General features: G+C 45.2%; 1 protein-coding gene across 7 annotated transcripts in view; it reads left to right on the forward strand.

The window, feature by feature from the left end:
- The window catches only part of ACACA (acetyl-CoA carboxylase alpha), a 113,981-nt gene that overhangs the window by 57,604 nt on the left and 39,105 nt on the right, over nucleotides 1-17,272 (forward strand). For 6 of the 7 annotated variants that reach the window (XM_062615755.1, XM_062615758.1, XM_062615756.1 and 3 more), the window contains 8 exons: nucleotides 561-602; nucleotides 761-976; nucleotides 1,456-1,611; nucleotides 3,317-3,520; nucleotides 6,005-6,160; nucleotides 6,526-6,672; nucleotides 16,478-16,747; nucleotides 17,076-17,173. In XM_062615755.1, coding sequence (XP_062471739.1) covers nucleotides 561-602; nucleotides 761-976; nucleotides 1,456-1,611; nucleotides 3,317-3,520; nucleotides 6,005-6,160; nucleotides 6,526-6,672; nucleotides 16,478-16,747; nucleotides 17,076-17,173 — 1,289 coding nt within the window. Of the gene's footprint in view, nucleotides 1-560; nucleotides 603-760; nucleotides 977-1,455; nucleotides 1,612-3,316; nucleotides 3,521-6,004; nucleotides 6,161-6,525; nucleotides 6,677-9,800; nucleotides 10,154-16,477; nucleotides 16,748-17,075; nucleotides 17,174-17,272 lie in introns of those variants that run through there. The other variant, XM_062615762.1, reaches the window with a different exon arrangement.

The following is a 17,272-nucleotide window of genomic DNA, read 5'->3' on the forward strand; positions in this document are numbered from 1 at the left end:
TAGTCAAACTGGCCAAACACAGGTTATTTTGCTCAGCTGAGGTTGATCAGGTGAAGTTCTGGGGACTTTATAGCAAGTAAGGAAGATGACTAGGTAGATGACAAGTCATAGTTTTCCTTAGGAAGAGAGTATTCCTAGCAGTAATAGTATGAAGAGAGCTATAGAATGCACATCGTTGTCGTGTGTACATCTGCCTCCATGATGGAGTGTTATTATCATTGTATGGCTCCCAAACATTTCCACAGGAATCATAATCAAAATAGAAGTTTCCCACTGTTGTCTGGACAGTTCCCTGCTACTGTCTGTTAATAATTATCAATAATAATAAAAACCCAATCAGGTATCCTCTTTGCATTAGCAGTGAAGACAGGTTTAAGCTTCCTCTGCTGTCTTCTGGAGGGAAACTTGATTTTCCGCCACCCTTTGTGCTGTCGAGCACGTAGCTGGTAATGACTCCTGTCATCTGCTGTGCTGTGGTGCTGCCCAGGTCTGCCTGGCAGCACTCTGGGTAGAGCAGAGGGGTTACTCTGGAGGGCTGACACTGTTGTTTCTGTTTTCAGAGGGAGTTCCCAAAGTTCTTCACCTTCCGTGCCCGGGATAAGGTGAGTTGGGTGTTCTTAATAGTTGAGCTTGAGGACTTGCTCTCCTGCAATATGTCTTCTAGGCTCAGTGTTTCAATTTCAACGCAGCTCTTGGTGTTTCAGCTTCTTTAACCCACCCTCCTCATTGACACTCTTTTCTACCTGTTTGATGCCTCCAGTTTGAGGAGGACCGGATTTACCGGCACCTGGAGCCAGCTCTGGCTTTTCAGCTGGAGTTGAACCGAATGCGGAACTTTGACCTCACTGCCATTCCCTGTGCCAATCACAAAATGCATCTCTACCTGGGAGCAGCTAAAGTTGAAGTGGGAACAGAGGTGACAGACTACAGGTTCTTCGTGCGGGCTATTATAAGGCATTCGGATCTGGTTACCAAGGTGAGTCTTGACCATGCAAGGTCTCTTTCCAAAGCCAGGTCTTTTGAGCCATTTTAGCAACCTGCATGCAAACATTTTACCTGTGTAGAGTGCTGTGTATGTGTGCCCTCTGTTTGCTGGCTCTGCAGAAACATGTCTTCGGGGACCTTGTATTCCTCTGCTTCAGAGAGATCTTTTGGTGGCCCAAGTGGCTTGTCTGAAGTCCTTGCATTTCGAGGCGGCTGTAGTTCCCCTGTGCTTCTCCTGCCCTGTCTAGTTTTGGATTTATGCTGAGGGCACAAGGCAGCTGGGTGCACAGATCGGGCAGTGACAGTTCTGGCTCTGTGATGGTGATGATTCTGCTTCAGGGTTGCACATCCTGCTGAAACTCATGTAACCTCTTTTCACAGTCAACTCCTTGCACAGATTTTCAAACACTCTATTCTTGGGCTGTGAGGTTTGGAGTAGAAAGTAAATTATCTGTTCACAATATTTGGCAGGAAGCCTCCTTTGAGTATCTGCAAAATGAGGGGGAGCGGTTGCTGTTGGAAGCCATGGATGAGTTGGAGGTGGCATTTAACAACACCAACGTGCGCACGGACTGCAATCACATCTTCCTGAATTTCGTGCCTACTGTCATCATGGACCCATCCAAGGTAAGATCTCCCCCAGCTCCAAACTGCTGTTTTCATGGGTGTGACTCACCAGAATTAAATGGTTTCTTGTTGCCTTTTATTGCTATTTAAAGGCACCTATTGATTGAGTACAGTTTAATACCCACTGGGGAGAGGCAAGTGGCTTCTTTACAACAGAAGTTGCCACTTTACAACAGAAAGCCCAGGAAGCTGGGACCAGTGTTAAGTGGTAATGTGAAGGCCAGTTTAGTTATTTTACAGATCCTGGAGTTTTGCTTTTCAGTGAAGAAAGTGGAGTCACATAACTTAACAGAGTCCTTTTGGCAGCAAGGAGGGAAGAAAGCTTTGGGTTTTCTTCTAATTATGAATAAATATTAAATGTAAGAGTCCAGACCTAGCAGAGCTCATATGTTTAGTGGAGTAACACTGTCCTTCAGGCAATGCAGCTCTCTTCCTCTGTGGGAACCAAGGAATAGCTTATTAAAAGAATGTTTTGTATTTGAAGTGAAACTTATTTTTTCATTGTGTGTTTGATAGAAACAAGTTTAATAAGCAAATAGCTTTAAATGCTCCTCTGTTTGTTACCAAAGTCCAGATTCTGTCCAAGTAAAACATGAGATAAATCATGAACTTAAAAAGAATTTGTCAGTTCAGCTACAAAAAGTGCCTCATTTTCATTCCCTGATACCAAACCACAGAGATCAACATCATAACTAAATGAACCTTAAACTTTACAGATGCATAAATGCAAGTGTCAAGGCATAAAGCATGTTTCTGGTTAGCAGAAGCTCTGCAAAGTAAGTCCCCAGTAAATTGTAAAGGCTACATTTAGTGGGAAATCAACATACTGTTCATGGCTACCCAAAGGTGAGAGCTGACCTTTCCTTATGAGAGTAACTGGAAGCTTAAAAAGATGACTTGGTTATCAAAGTAAGTGTCTCTTGCTTGATGACTTTTAAATCAGGATTAAAAATCGATGGCTTAAATCGCTTTGGAATAAATCCTCTCTTGGCACATCCAAAATGTTTAGGTTTGGGAAGTTCAGAAGAAGCTTGGATGCTCAGCCCTTGGAATTTCAGCTGCCCTCAGATGTGTACCATGGCTTTTCCCTAGGCTGCTGTGGAAAAGAGACTTTAGTTTTTGAAAGACTGTTAAAACCAGCCTATAAATTGCCTTCTTTTAATATGCACCATTTGCCAACAGCACTATATTATCAAGTTTAATAGAACACCAGAAGGCCAAGCTCCAAGTAGTAATTGCTTTGGTGATTTAGAGCACCGTACCGCGTGTGTGGTGAAACATGATTATTGTGGTGCTCCACAACTGTTTGTCAGGGGTTTCCTTTGCCTACGTTCTGTTCTTAGCTGTGAACTGTGCCTGGAGGAGAGGCAGAGCAAGGGGAAGCAGTGGGCACGCTGTGCCATGCTGGGCTGTGAGGTGCCATGAGGAGAAAGGGGAGTGATTCCAGTGCTGTCCCTCAACCTCACTAAGTCCCAGGCTGAGTTTAGTTCCTGCCTGTCTCAAGGCTTGTTGGGATGAGAATGAAGGACACCGAGGTGCCATGGCAGCACTGGGCATGTGCTGCGCTTTGGTGCTTCCATCTCTCCTCTTGTGTGATGTTCCCCCGTAACCCTTTGAGCAGGACCTCGCAGCAGGGGGATGGAGGGGTGACCGAGGGCTGGATGTGTCCAGAAGGGTGAAGGGAATTCTTGTCCTGTGTTTTAAGATCGAGGAGTCGGTGCGGAGCATGGTGATGCGCTACGGGAGTCGCCTGTGGAAGCTCCGTGTGCTCCAAGCTGAGCTGAAGATCAACATCCGTTTGACGCCAACTGGGAAGGCGATTCCCATTCGGCTCTTCCTGACCAACGAGTCAGGCTACTATTTGGACATCAGCCTGTACAAGGAGGTGACAGACTCCAGAACAGCACAGGTACGGTTCCCTATGGCTCTGTGGTTTGATGAGCAAATCATTTTGGGGGGAGATACATTATACCTAATGAAGCTAGAGGACCTTTGAATGGACTAGAAGACCTTTGAAGGTCCCAACCCAAACTATTCTGTGATTCTGTGAAGCTCTTCTGTGGGTTGTGGTGTTTTCAGGTGATATAAAATTGCTATTCAACTTGCCCAAGGAATGTAAAGCTAATCTTGCAATAGGTGCGTAGGTGTGAAGAATGCAATCAGTTATGTGAAGTGCATGCCTCCTGATTGTGTTTTATGCACCTTTGGTCATTTGTACATCTGTTTTCCTCTGGCAGAGTGCTCAAAGAAGCAATAGAAAAGCAATTGCTGTTGGTGCTCATTCTGTAGGCTGTAATAAAAAATATTACTAATTATATGTTTCTCTGAGTAGATGGAGAAAATCTGTGAACTTGTCTTTTAAATTCTAAAGATACAGGGAATGACCTGGGTAGGATGATATAAAATTATTGAAGGTGCTTTTATATCATTTTTATGAAGCATAATGGGCTCTTTTGTAATGGTTGTGGCTATTCTGGTATTGCTGCTTTTCATGGCGCAGGAATAGTGTGGTTAACTGCAATCCCTACATATGCTAAAATCCATGGAGCATAGGATGCATGAAAAATATTTAAATACAGCAATGTTTACTTCTCCCTCTGTAATAATCTCTCTGCCATGCAGAAGCAGCAGCAGAATAAATCACTTGGGCACCGTTAATGCTGAACACAGAGTGCTGAGTCACCTGTTCTCCTCCTCTTCTCTGTTTAAATGTTTCCAGCAGGCTGCCTGGCCATACAGTCCATCCAGAGATCCCAGGGCAGATAGGGGCTGTGTGCTTTACTTCAGTTCTGCCTTGGAGTGGGGATGGGGAAAGAAAAGAGCATTTTCATAATCTCCAGTAGCTGAGCTTAACACTTGATTCTTGTTAGCCATTTGTGAAGGTCACCTTTGCTCTTAAACTCTGTCTCTGATGAGCTTTATGTTTTTCAAGCTGGGGAATGTGCTTGTGAGTGTGCAGCTTTTAGCAACCTTCCCAGTATTTGATCCTTTTTCCATTATATTAAACCAGGCTCTATTAAAAAAATTTACCATAGGAATTACTATGGAAAAATTACCATAGGAATTACTATGATTAAACTTTGAGTAGTTGAGAGGAAGGTTTGACTTAGAGAGCTTGAGGTGCTCGGTTTTTAAGTAACCTCGGTAAATCTTCCCCCTCGTGATGGAGGTTTATAGGATGGGTTTGGGTCTGTGGTTTTCTCCTGTGTATTCAGAGTTATTTTGAACTTAGAGCACTCTTCTAACAGAGCTCAATCATTGCTGCTGAACTGGGTGCTTTGACTTCTGAAGACTGGAAAAACAGATTCATCATGAAAGAGTGAATGACCCCAATCTCTTGTTCAGTTTCTGTGGCACTGGGTGGTGATGCTCGGTACACATTTCCCAGTCACTTCCCACAGAACCATTCTGAAGCTTTCCAGAGATCCAAGAAGAACTGGGCTCCAAGTGTAGTAAAAGCTCTCAACACAGGCCCTGTCACAAGCACTTGTTACCCTGAATAAATACTTCTCCCATTGAAGAAACTGCTTCACAAAGGAAAGTGTGTGGAGACTGGAGCGAGCATGAACTACTATTTTTAATCTAAAACTTAAAATAGACTTTACTTAGTGAATTTTATCTTAGTGAATTCTTCAATTAATTCATCTTCAATTAGAAAAAGATGTACTGCGTGTAACATTAGAACTGATCCCCATTCTGTTTAAACCAAGCCTTAATCATATCACTTCTCTCAGGCGTGTTTCCATTAAGCAGCATTTGAACACTGTTGTCCCACTTAAGCAGCTCCTCCTGTTCCTTGGTTGCAATAGATTTCTTCCGAGTCCTGCCTGGGTGGAATGTATGGTGCCATGAAGCATGGCAGTTGATAATTCATGTTGCTACTCGGGGAAAATCTTTTCAACTTACAATATCAAAACTTCAAGCCAAATGACATATGCAAGTCTTGACCTAGCTGCCATGATCAGTCAGTGGAGATGCGGGTACCGTGCTCTTCAAGTGCATTAAATAACAGAGTTCTCCTCTCTGCTCCCAGCTATCACAATCCATCGGCATAGATACGGTGTCAGGGGAAATGCTGGGGAATGCAAAGTCGTCTAAGTCACAGACTTTGTTCTGTGGGGATGTGGCTCTGTTCACGCTGCTCTCTGCTCTGATAGGGCAATAAGTCAGTGATACACGGATCCGTGCAGTAATGGTCCACTCTGTCTCCAAAGGGTAGTAATGCACGATGAAACACAGTGTTACAGCCTGTGGGAGTATTAACGTGCTTGTAGAGCACAGAAACAAACCCAATCAGTCTGAAATATCCTGATGATTTTTTGGTGAAATCTGCATGAAACAGGTGTATAGGACCAGTGGATGAAACAGTAATTGGTCTTGTTTTGTGCTGCAGATTATGTTCCAGGCATATGGGGATAAACAAGGACCACTTCATGGGATGCTCATCAATACTCCCTACGTGACCAAAGACCTGCTGCAGTCCAAGAGGTTCCAGGCACAGTCTTTAGGGACATCATATGTCTATGACATTCCTGAGATGTTTCGGCAGGTAAGTGCTCTTGGGGCCTGGTGGGTAGCTCTTAACTTGTATACCTGCAGAGCGCTACTGTCAGTTGCACCCTTGCTTGTCAGGGCAACAAATGGCCTGAAGTGGCTGACAGGGTTTATACAGCTATGGATTGAGTCTGCTTTGGGAGAAATTAGGACTGTGGATGCACTGCTTCTGTAGTTCCATTAATAAGTCAAACAGCAGAAGCTGGAATGTAAACCAGAGTAAGTGATACCCACGGACTGCTGTCAGTCAGGCAGGGGAGGGATGTTTTGGAGTGTTCTGTCTCGAATATTAAGTCTCAGTGGATTAAATAAAACTATTTGCAGTTGGTCTTAACAAGAATTTCTCTTTCCATTGCCCAGTCTTTGATTAAGCTCTGGGGTTCTATGAATGAACACGCATTCCTGCCAACGCCACCGCTGCCTTCCGACATCCTCACGTACACTGAGTTGGTGTTGGATGACCAGGGCCAGCTCGTGCACATGAACAGGCTGCCAGGAGGAAATGAGGCAAGTTGCCCTTTCTTTAATGCTACTTTTCTTCCCACGTCCTGCAGTACTTTGTGGTTTGGACTAGGTTTGACAATGGTAATGAAAATTTACCAACCAGGCACAAGGTCTATTCATTCACTCTTTCACAGATGAAATCTCTCCCTTGAAAATGAGGTTTTTGTTTCATTAAAAATTAATACCTTCTATACAATGGGTATTTTAACCTCCACAGTAAATGATGATTCCATTTCAGACCTGTGCCTATGCTGGTTTTCCTTCATAATTAAAAGGTGCTCATTCAGCGATTCCAGGTACCTGGGGTTTGTACTGGAGCAAAATCTGTTTTACAAGGCTAAATAGAAATGTTTTCATTTGCTTAAAAAACAAAAAGTAAAAACGTTTTTATGCTCTCCATTGACATATTCACCCTGCAGTGTTTGTGTAGCAGGCACTGGCAAGGTGTGTGCAACATCCCCCTCTAGTGAATGATTTACTTGAGACTAAGAACCTGCTAATGCTACCGGGATAATAGAGCTGCTCCTTCAGGTGAAGCACGAAGGGGCTGTTGTGGTGGGGTTTGCTGGTGTGTCATTCCACCAGCAGACCAAAGATGCAGCACTGAAATGACCAGAGGGTAAAGCTCACTGGTAGAAGATGTGTTTATTTCTTTTGCCAAGGCTAGGTGGGATTCAGTGAGTGAATTTTCCTGCTGTCATTTAAATCTGAACACTTCTAAGTGCTGGTATCATTTATTTCTACTTGGCATCACTGAACTAGCACCATCCTTTTCCTAGATACATCAACTTCAGATTTGCAAAAGCTCCGTTCAAAAACGTCAAGTATAGTGATGGGAGGAAATAGGGGTTTTCATCACTATTTACTGCATGTGTCTTGTCAGGGGAAGGGTTTGAATATGATGTTTGCAGATTGAACCTAATCAGTAAATGGTGACTAGGGGAGCTCTGCGTCCTTGTCTTTCACAGGCCTATAGGAGAACTGCTTTAACTAGTATAATTAAACCTGAAATGAGCTATTCCCTGCATTCTCAGTGAAAGCTGAGGCTGTGGTGCTGCTGTGGAGGCTTATGCCATCATCTTTCTCTCTTTCTCTGTTCTCATTCAGCCTTTGAGTGGATGGTGGCTGGGGAAATAGCGAAGTCCCTCAGGGATGTAGCTCTGTTCTTGCTGAAATTACAAGCACAGAGCTGCCTGGGCATGAACATGTAGTGTTTACTCTGCCAGTATGAATACAAATAGTCTTATTATAAGAGATTCTGTACCCAAAGACAACCAAAAAAAAAAAATTAGGAGGCTTTTTTAACCCTTGGTAGACTTAGTTATGTTCAATCTGTAAAGAAATTACATGGCTGTTGTGGTGCATGCAGTGGTGGTGTCTAAAGCACAAGTTCCAGCCCTGCCTCTGTGGCTGTTATGCCAAGGGGTTGAGTTGCTGGAAAGTGAGATGGACAAGGGGGAAGCATGATGTTCCTCTGCATTTTTCAGTCTGGCTGCTGAAGATCCCTTCCTGTGGAGGTATGGACTGTAACATGCTTTATAATGACTTCTAGAATGGAGGTGAAATCCCAGCCCAGGGCTCGGTGCTGAGCCCCAGGAAGTGCCCTGTGCCTCCCTAGGGAGGCTCATGGATGTCAGCCCAGCCTGACTGGAGCTGGACAAGTCACTGTAGGACCGTGTGCAGCTGGGATGAGGTTTGAGGCTTTGGTATTGAATTGTGTCACCAGTCACCACCACACACAATAGCACTCACTCACAGCTGAGAGGAAGAGGCTCCAGCAGCAGGCTGAAGGACAGGTGACATTCAGGAGGCGACGAGCTGCTGAACAGATTCATTCCTCTGTGCTGCACTTGCTTTATCTGGATGAGCTGACTTTAGGCTTTTATGGTTTAATTCCTTTCAGCTGAGGAAACACATTTTCACAAAGGCACACTCCAGGTTCTCTTTCCAAAGGAGATGGCTGCAGGGGTGGAGAAGGAAGAGACAGGATGCTAGATAAATTCAGAGCATAAGCCTTTTCTTTGTTAAGGCTGTAAGTGGATCCATTCTCCTTTTGTTTGAGAATCAGTCTGCATGGCATCTGAGCAGAGAAATACAGCATCTTCTCTGCCAAGTAGCAGAGATCCCTGGGGTAACCCATCAAGGTGAAAATAGCTGGTAGCATTGCACAGGAAGAGGAGTCAGGCCGCAAGGAGCAGGAGAAAATCATCGTCATCACAGACTGGTTTGCGTTGAAAGGGACCTTAAAGCTCGTCCAGTTCAACCCCCTGCCATGGGCAGGGACATCTTCCACTAGAGCAGCTTGCTCAAAATGTGAATTGGTTCTGTACTTTTCCACATGCTAGGGACCATTCTCAAAACATGGCACATTTCCTTGGCTCTCTAAACTTGCCTGCATTTCTTAAGGAAGAGTTTTGTCCTCAAATAGATGTACTTGACTTCAGAATGCCAGAAGCCCCACGTACACTGAAAATCACCTTACGGGGAGATGATCACTAACATAAGAGTTTTTGAATTTGGATTTGCTAAATACGTGCTGCGTATTATGTTATACAGCATTCCCCCAGCTTTGGTTAGTTAATGGTCAGTGCCAGTGGGGTCTGTGCCTGAGATCCAGGGGTATGAGCTGTTTCCAGTTCAGCCCCAATGAGCTGAGTTACTAAAGAGGAAATGTCTGCTGAAATCTTCTGGCTATGGTAAATCTAGCTGCTCTTTAGTGCATTTCACTGTTGTACTTGGTTTAGATCAGACTCAAACACAGCTATTCCCATTGGAAATTAGTGCCTCACCACTGTGGTACCAGCTGTTCTGAGGTAGGCTTGTCTTTCCTGCTGGAGCTGTGCTACACCCTATGAACAGTTATGTTTTCTGTCTGTGAAAAGCAGTCAAGACACTCTTCCTCTCAAAGCATTCAGCCAGGCTGAGTGCTCTGATTGTTTTAGCTGGCAGGGAAATTGAGAAACCAGCAGAAAATGCAGGAGATTTGTGGTCAATGCATTCAGCAGGATGGCAGCAACCGCAATTCCAATCCCTGCTCCAACACCTGCAGAGCAGGAGCTGGGAGCTGAGTTTCTCCTGTCCTCTCGGAGTTCACAGGTAGCATTCTGTAACCTGTCTGTGTTTGCAGGAAGACCTGTGAAATGGGAATTCTCAACAACTTTCAGAGCACGAGAGGTGTTTCCCCGCTTAGCTCCCTGCCACTTCACCGTAGCCCACCACCTCATTTGGCAGTGATTATCTCTTTGCTGGGAGTCTCAACAAAAGAAGCCAAGGACTTAATGGACCATGAAAATACAACTTGCTCTTTATTCCTACACTGTGCTCACTCCTTCTGAACAAGGCTCCTGCCTCTTGCCACAGTGCATGGGGAGCATGCAGTGCTGCTGGCCCTGCTGCCTGGAACACATCGCTAATGCTGGGCCTTCTTCCAACCTCTTGTTCTCAGCGCAGCCAGAACTCTGCCTGAAGTGCATCTGCTGTTTCTTTGGCCTGCAGACAGTCTCCTGGATGTTGCCTGCTGGATGGTTTCTGTTCTGGAGCCTTCATGTTAAGCTTGTGAACTGTGTCCTGCTCTCTAATTGCTCTCTTTTTAGGAGTTTGGCGGGGTTTTGGGGTGTTGGGTTGGCTTTTCTTTTGTGTATATCCCTTCTATTACTAGTCTGGCTGCTTTGACACCTCTGCTCATGTGTCAGACTCTTGTGTTGAGCTCTGCCTGTTACCACAGGATTTCAGTAAGCCCACACCTCTGACAAGGCTGAATGTGCCACACTGAAAAGTGGAGAACAGTTTGTAAGTAATCTCAGAGCCATCAGCTATAGAAGGGAGCTGAAGATGACAGTATTTTATCAGCAGAACCAAACACCAGGTGATAGCTCCCTGCTAAACGCTCCTGAGTAAAGACCGAAATAGACTTTGGGACAAATGGGGTCTAATTTAGTGTACAATTGAGCATATCAAGAACTGAGGACCAGAGGTGGATGCTCGGCCTGACTCTTCAGATAGACACAGACCATTGGAAAGTACAGAGTTTATAGAGGTGGGAAAAGTCCACTTGTAATTGTTTGTAATCTTACATATTTTAACCTTAAATGGCTTTGAAGAAGAAGACTTTAAGAGAAGCCTCTGATTTCCCTCTGTAGTTACATGGCTGTGCTAAAAGGAGGAGATTTCTGTGTTACAGAGCAGTGAGCAGGGCTGGGGGTGCAGAACTGCTGGTAACTCAGAGAGTCTTTAAAACACTTGGTTTAAAGAGTTCAGCTGTTGATTGCGGTGGCTCTGCTGATGGCAGGACCTGTAATGCCCATTGAAGGTGGCTTTACTCTGAAGATTAGCATATTAACTGAAGCCTTAGCGTGAAAAGGTGATTCCCTCAGCCTATGTAAGACTTGTCATTCTTGAGCTGGGCATTCTCATGTTTTCCTAGAGCACTTTATGTGTTTTGACTACAATTTACCATGATCATCTGGCGCTAGGACTGCACCATCCGCTGATAAAATCCAACTCATCTTCAAGGGCAAGGAGAAAGTGAGGGCAAGGAGTACCTGGAGCAACACCCCGTGTTACCTTTCAGCCCAGGCTCACGCAGTGTCCGTGGAAAATGTGTCATTTTCCCTGTTGGCGCTAGATGTCACAGTTTTCCCTTCTCAGCAGCATGAGGATCAGCAATAATCCATGATCAGAGCTGGTAGCTGGCAGGCTTTGGAAGGTCTGGCCAGGTGAAACTCAGGATGGTGGTGGACAGAGGAAAAGTCCCTGCATGGCCTGGGGCTGAAAGTGCAGCTTAATGAATATTGTATAAGCAAAGCTTAATAGTTGAACTGCATGTTCTGCTTTGTCACCCCATGTTCCTGTGGTTAATGACAGGCACAGGGTATCAAAACCCCTCTAATGTCACTCTCTGGTGTATCTTTATCTGTCTGTAGCTTCACTGCGTGCAGACTATTTTCAGCTGACGTTTTCAAGCCTCACATTCTGCCTAGGGAGAAGTTATTTACTGTTTTGTTTGGAAAACTTCATCAAAAATGTTTTTGTTGGTGCAAAAGCTGCGGTGTTGTTCACAATTGACTTTGTGGGCTTGGAGCAGAAGCTTGCATTAGATAGAGAATCTGGTTTGGGTTCAGCGTTAGGCCTTTTGCTATCCCCATGAGACACTGCACAAGCTTCATTCCTTCATTCACAGATGTGTGCCCAGTAAAAGCTCCTCTAACAGGTTATTTTGAGCTTTCCTTTTGGTGCTCTGCGTGTCCATCCATTTCCCCTGACCATCAGCCAGCTCAGTGCTCGTTTCCACCCTGGCTTGCCATCCGAGCACCCTCCAGTCTAGTGCAAAGAACCAGGACAGGACAGAGTCGCATCTCCTCCAGTCCCTGGTGCCACGTGATGCTTTCACTGAGCAAACCTTTGTCACGTTTCCTCCTGGAACCGTTTCTTCCCATCTCTCATCCGCTTGGCCGCGTGCTGTTGGGAAGGACCGTGCCAATGTGTGCTTGGCTCTGCCGCCTGCGACCGCGGCTTTGATGGCTGAATGACATCTCTTTCAGAGCCGAGAGGAGGATGAAGGAATCCTGGGTTTTGGCATTCCACCCTTGTCAAGGCGTTGAGGCTGAATGCCTCTAGCAGGACATGTGCACCACGCCCTGGTTTGGGGAGTTGGGTCATGCTGAAGATAAACTCCACAGCTTTTGATCACAGTGTGAGTGGGGATCTGAAGGTCTGGGCATCAGATTTGAATGATGAAAGACCAAAACTTGCTACATCTGGGGATGTCTTTGGTCCCTTTCTAAACACACATTATCCATGGCTGTGCAGCATCCTGGGGCTGTGGCCGCTGGTTTGCATCCAGAATAGACAAGAGGTTGTAAAGGGGTATTAAACGCGATGTTCCTTGATTTAACATGTCAGAACATGCAAGTACAGCAGGGGAAAAGCAGGCTTTCATTAATGTTCAGCTTCAGCATTTCCAGTGCTCACATACCAGACCCCTTCAACTGTTGCATTTCCTTTCTTATTATAACTTCTGTATGTAATAAATACTGACATACAAATGTATTCATGCTTTCTATCTATTTTTACATATAAAACTTACATATGATGTAGGTACCACAGAATGGAAAGAAGTCAGAATCCTTACCAGGGTTCTCTGAGCTCAGTTGTCCAACTTAGAGATTTCACAACCCACATTCAGGTCTCCAAACCGGGATGTAATAAGTAAAAATGAAGCATGATCAAGTACTTCAGCTCAAGCGTCACCCTTGTTGTGAGAGAAGCCGAGTAAACCAGCACAACTGGCACGGCTCAAGCGTAGATGCTGTCAAATACTGAACTGCTCTCATTTACATCAGCTTTTGTCAGCTGTGCTTCTCCAGGAATTACAGATCCTGCCAGACAGAGACTGTAAAGCTCCCTGTGCCTGGACACCAGCCCCTGTTTGCCTTGGCTGCCTCCCGTTCCGAGCCTCTTGCGCCTTCAGGAGGAGCTGGGATCGGTTTCTCCCCCATTCCCCTCGGTGCCTGTTGTCAACAGCTCCGGCTGCCACTCGCAGTCGATTTGTAACTGCATCAGTGTGTGTATTACTGTTCCCATCGATAGCGCAATTAATGTTGAAGTCAATTTTGGTGTTAATTTTAGGCCATGATTAGTGTTGACACTGTGTGTCAAACTAACGGCATTTACGAGCACCATGAAAACGAACGTTAGTTAATATCGTGCTTTTACTATCTGTTAATGGTTACATTAAGGCAAAGCGCTGGTGGGAGAAGATGTGTATAAAATTATATATCTAAAACTTGTGTGTAATGTATGTGTGTCGTGCGAGTCTGCATTGCTGTTGTGCTATTCAGGGAGCAAACGACATCTGAGCACTGAATCCTAATCACAGTTTGGAACATCAGAAATAATGATCACTTCTGATCGCAGGTTGTGAATAATTCATCCGCTTTGATTTCCACGTTCTGTCCAGTGATACTTTCCAAACCAAATGTGTTCCTACAGGAGAATAATGGCCCCACTTCTTATGGAAATACCGGGGCACAAATCATTTTGCCAACATAAAAACAGTTAAATAAGAAGGTTCCTGCTTTTATTTTTCCCCTCCCTCTCGCCTTCATTCCTGGGTGTGCTGGGAAGAGAGCTGGGGCAGGAGCAGCTCTTCCAACCTGTGCTGGCTCTTAACAGGAGCCCGTTCTGAAGGCACTGCTCCTTACCATCACCCAGTCTTGTTCTGACAGTGCTCTTATGTGATTAGCTCAGCCTGTCTAATTAACCTGTGAACTCACCACTTTTTGGCATGCTGCCCTTAACTTCAAAATCTCCTTTTTTCCCCTCAAATAATAGCCTCCCCTGCCCATGAATTTAGACAGAATCCACGTTGCTCATAGCAAAACCATCCTTAGTTGTGTTCTGTGCTTTTTCTTACTGGATAAATGGCACAAAACATGCTGTGCATGGGGGAGGCAGGAAGACACAAGTTAATAAAGTGGAGCACTTTAATTCTTCTTTTCTTAAACTGCTCCATATTTGTTAGCTATAAACTGTTTTTCTCTTTACTATGCCCTGGCTAGGTAGTTTTTCCTGTTCTACTCATCAGCATTAACAAAAGGAATTTTATTTGTGTAGAGGATGCACAGTCTCAGGTTAGGAAACTATTCCAAGAATTCTATTATAGTCTGAGTTATCTAAATAGGAAAAGCTTTTAATTTTCCTGTTTTCTATGCTGTCAAAAAATCATCAAGTTGATGAAAGCAAGGAAAATCCCTTAGATGCATAGGTGAGAGCCTGTGGACCCAGTCCTGGGTGCTGATGGAGCTCAGTCACTAGTCCCTAAGCCCTGGGGTGAGTGTTAAGTCACCTGCCTTGCAGGTGAGCTGAGGGTGCCAGGATGTTAGTGCCAGTTCACTGTGGTTATCATGCAGGTTTCTGGCAGTGGCTTCATGTGTTTCCATCTTGCACTTCACTGTGGTAATGAGTATTTAGCAAGTATAAAGCCTGAGCATCTGAGTTGCTTGTGTAGGTTGTGCTCATCTGATGGTGCCTGAAGCTTCCTGGGGTGGTCCTGGCTGATGGGATCAGTGCAGCTGCAGGGGCACCCTGTAAAAGCCCTGTAAAGGGTGGTAAAGAACTGAGCTGCAGTAGGTGTCAGGGTGTAGGCAGCCATCCTTACTTCTTAATCTTGAAGTCTTTAACTTTGGATTTGCAGCCTTTTTTAACCTGCTGTTTCTAACTGCGGGCTTGAGTTAGCACGGAGGCACACTATGCAGCCCATGGCATCTCTTTTTCTGCTATGAAAGTCCATCAGCAGAAGAGCAGAAGTCCAGGGAGCCTGCGTGGTTTTGTTTGGGATCCATTAGGTTCCTCTGTCAGGCTCTGGGCTAGTCTCTGTGTACCCACTTGATTTACATCAATCCATTTTTTTCCTATAATTTGGCAATAGTACTGGTATTTGAGCAAAGCATCCCACTGCCTTCTAGGGGTTTATCCTCCTGCTGTTCAAAGTGCTGCAGCATCTCTCTCTTCCAAAGGCTGCAGTTGGATGCTGAGATGTAACTGTAAATCTGCAAATACTCAGAGGCAACCACATTCATCCCTTATGACACATCAGTCAAAATAGCAGTGGATGGAACTGAGGGGAAGGTGAACTCAAACACCCTCATTCTGTTAACTTGCAATCTCAGCTCTCGGAATGGGAGGTGCAAGGGGAAGGAGCTGCCAGTAGCCAGTTGTAATGGCTTTGGATTGCTGCCTGCTTTACTTCCAATGACCCTTTGATTAATTCTTCTCCCATTTTATTTTTTTTAATGAGCCTATTATGGCATATCTTATTGCAGATGTTGATTGGATCTCAACTGTGTATTGTGCCGTTTTGATTTGGATTAAATGGCACATATCTATCTGCTGCTTCTCCCCTCTCCCCCTCCCGCTTTAGTTCATCATGTTCAGAATTCAGAGTCTCCACAATGAGAGTTTCAACCCTCCTGATAGCAGAGGATGTGCAATCGGCTTGAGGAATGTGTACTCAGAGCTTATGATCCTTGGGCAAGCGGAGACTGGGTGATGCATGTGGCTTTCAAGGGACGCTGCTATTTCCATCTGTTAATGGCATTCCAGGATGGCCAAGTCCCAGTGCAGCGATACGTGGCAGCTGAGAGATGGGAGATGCAGGGTACAGATGTTGCTGATCTCCATAAGATGGGTCAGAAGAGATCATCTGGTGATTTTAAAAAGAGAAATACGCAGCAAAAAGCATTACTTATCCAGGCAGGTTTGGAAAGAAACAGCTGCAATGTTTGGGAAGCAAAAAGGGAAGAGCCAAAGAAATGAAAGGAAGGACAGAAAAATATTAATGGAGGTAGTTATGAATAATAGGATGATTAAAATGAGGGAAGGGTGACAGAGAAACAGGGTGATGAGGTTCTGGGGTGATACCTAGGTAGCCCAAGCAGGTGGTCAGGAGTCTGTACTGCAGCACATCCATCCTCACCCTGGGAGCTCTGGCACATGGAATAAATGCAGAACCCTGCGAGGGCTGTCTGCAGGATGTGTTTTGGATCCATGACAGATCCCTGAATGGGGAAAGAGGGAGCCAGTGTTGGTGTCTGGGGTGGGAAGAGCAATGGAGGATGTGCTGCAGGAAGTCTGAGAAGCATTAAGACTCCCCAGCTGTGTTCCACACTGGCAGCACATATCAGAGCTGGTCTTGTCGGAGCTCCCAAAGAAAATACACCAAGTGCAACACAGAGTAAGATGCATAATTCCCCTCTTTCCCATCTTGAAGATCTACACTTAGTTGTTGTTCTCTGCTCTTTGACTGCAGGTTGGGATGGTGGCCTGGAAGATGACTCTGAAGACCCCGGAGTATCCCGAAGGCCGTGATATCATTGTCATTGGCAATGACATTACGTACCGCATCGGCTCTTTCGGGCCTCAAGAAGATGTGCTGTTCCTGAGGGCCTCAGAGCTTGCTCGGACACATGGCATCCCCCGTATCTATGTGGCTGCCAACAGTGGAGCCAGGATTGGTTTGGCTGAGGAGATTCGGCACATGTTCCAAGTAGCCTGGGAAGACCCCAGTGACCCATACAAGGTAAGGAGGCACAGGCAAAGCTCTGCAGCATCTTACATTTATACTACTTCTTTTAATAGAGGTGAGGGTAGATGTTTGCCAGACTGTTAGATCCAGAGTTTTCCTTGCTATTGGATCTCTCAGGCAGCAGTCTTGGCATCCGGAATGAGCTGGTGCTAAATGCTGAAAGCATCCCTCAGCTGGAGCTCTGATGTTAAGAGCAGATTTTCTTGCTGCTGTCTGGGATTAAATCCTGCTCCCTCAGAATGTTCTTTTTTGGAAGGGGTTATTGGGAATTTGGAAGGGAGTCCAGGTGGGAATTAAATGAATGAACTGTTTTTCCCTGCAGGGATACAAGTACTTGTACCTGACTCCTCAAGACTATAAGAAAGTGAGTGCCCTGAACTCAGTTCACTGTGAACATGTGGAGGACAATGGAGAGTCCAGGTAAGCACAGATGAGTCAGGATGAAAACCTTTCTGTTCAGTACATGCTTAAATACCTTGCTTAGTAAGGGCCTAGTGGAAAAGACAGAAGCCAGTCTGA

This window comes from Pezoporus occidentalis, unplaced genomic scaffold, assembly GCF_034315485.1.
Source record: "Pezoporus occidentalis ecotype Australia unplaced genomic scaffold, CSIRO_AGI_Poc_V1 ctg183, whole genome shotgun sequence".
Lineage (NCBI taxonomy): Eukaryota > Metazoa > Chordata > Aves > Psittaciformes > Psittacidae > Pezoporus > Pezoporus occidentalis.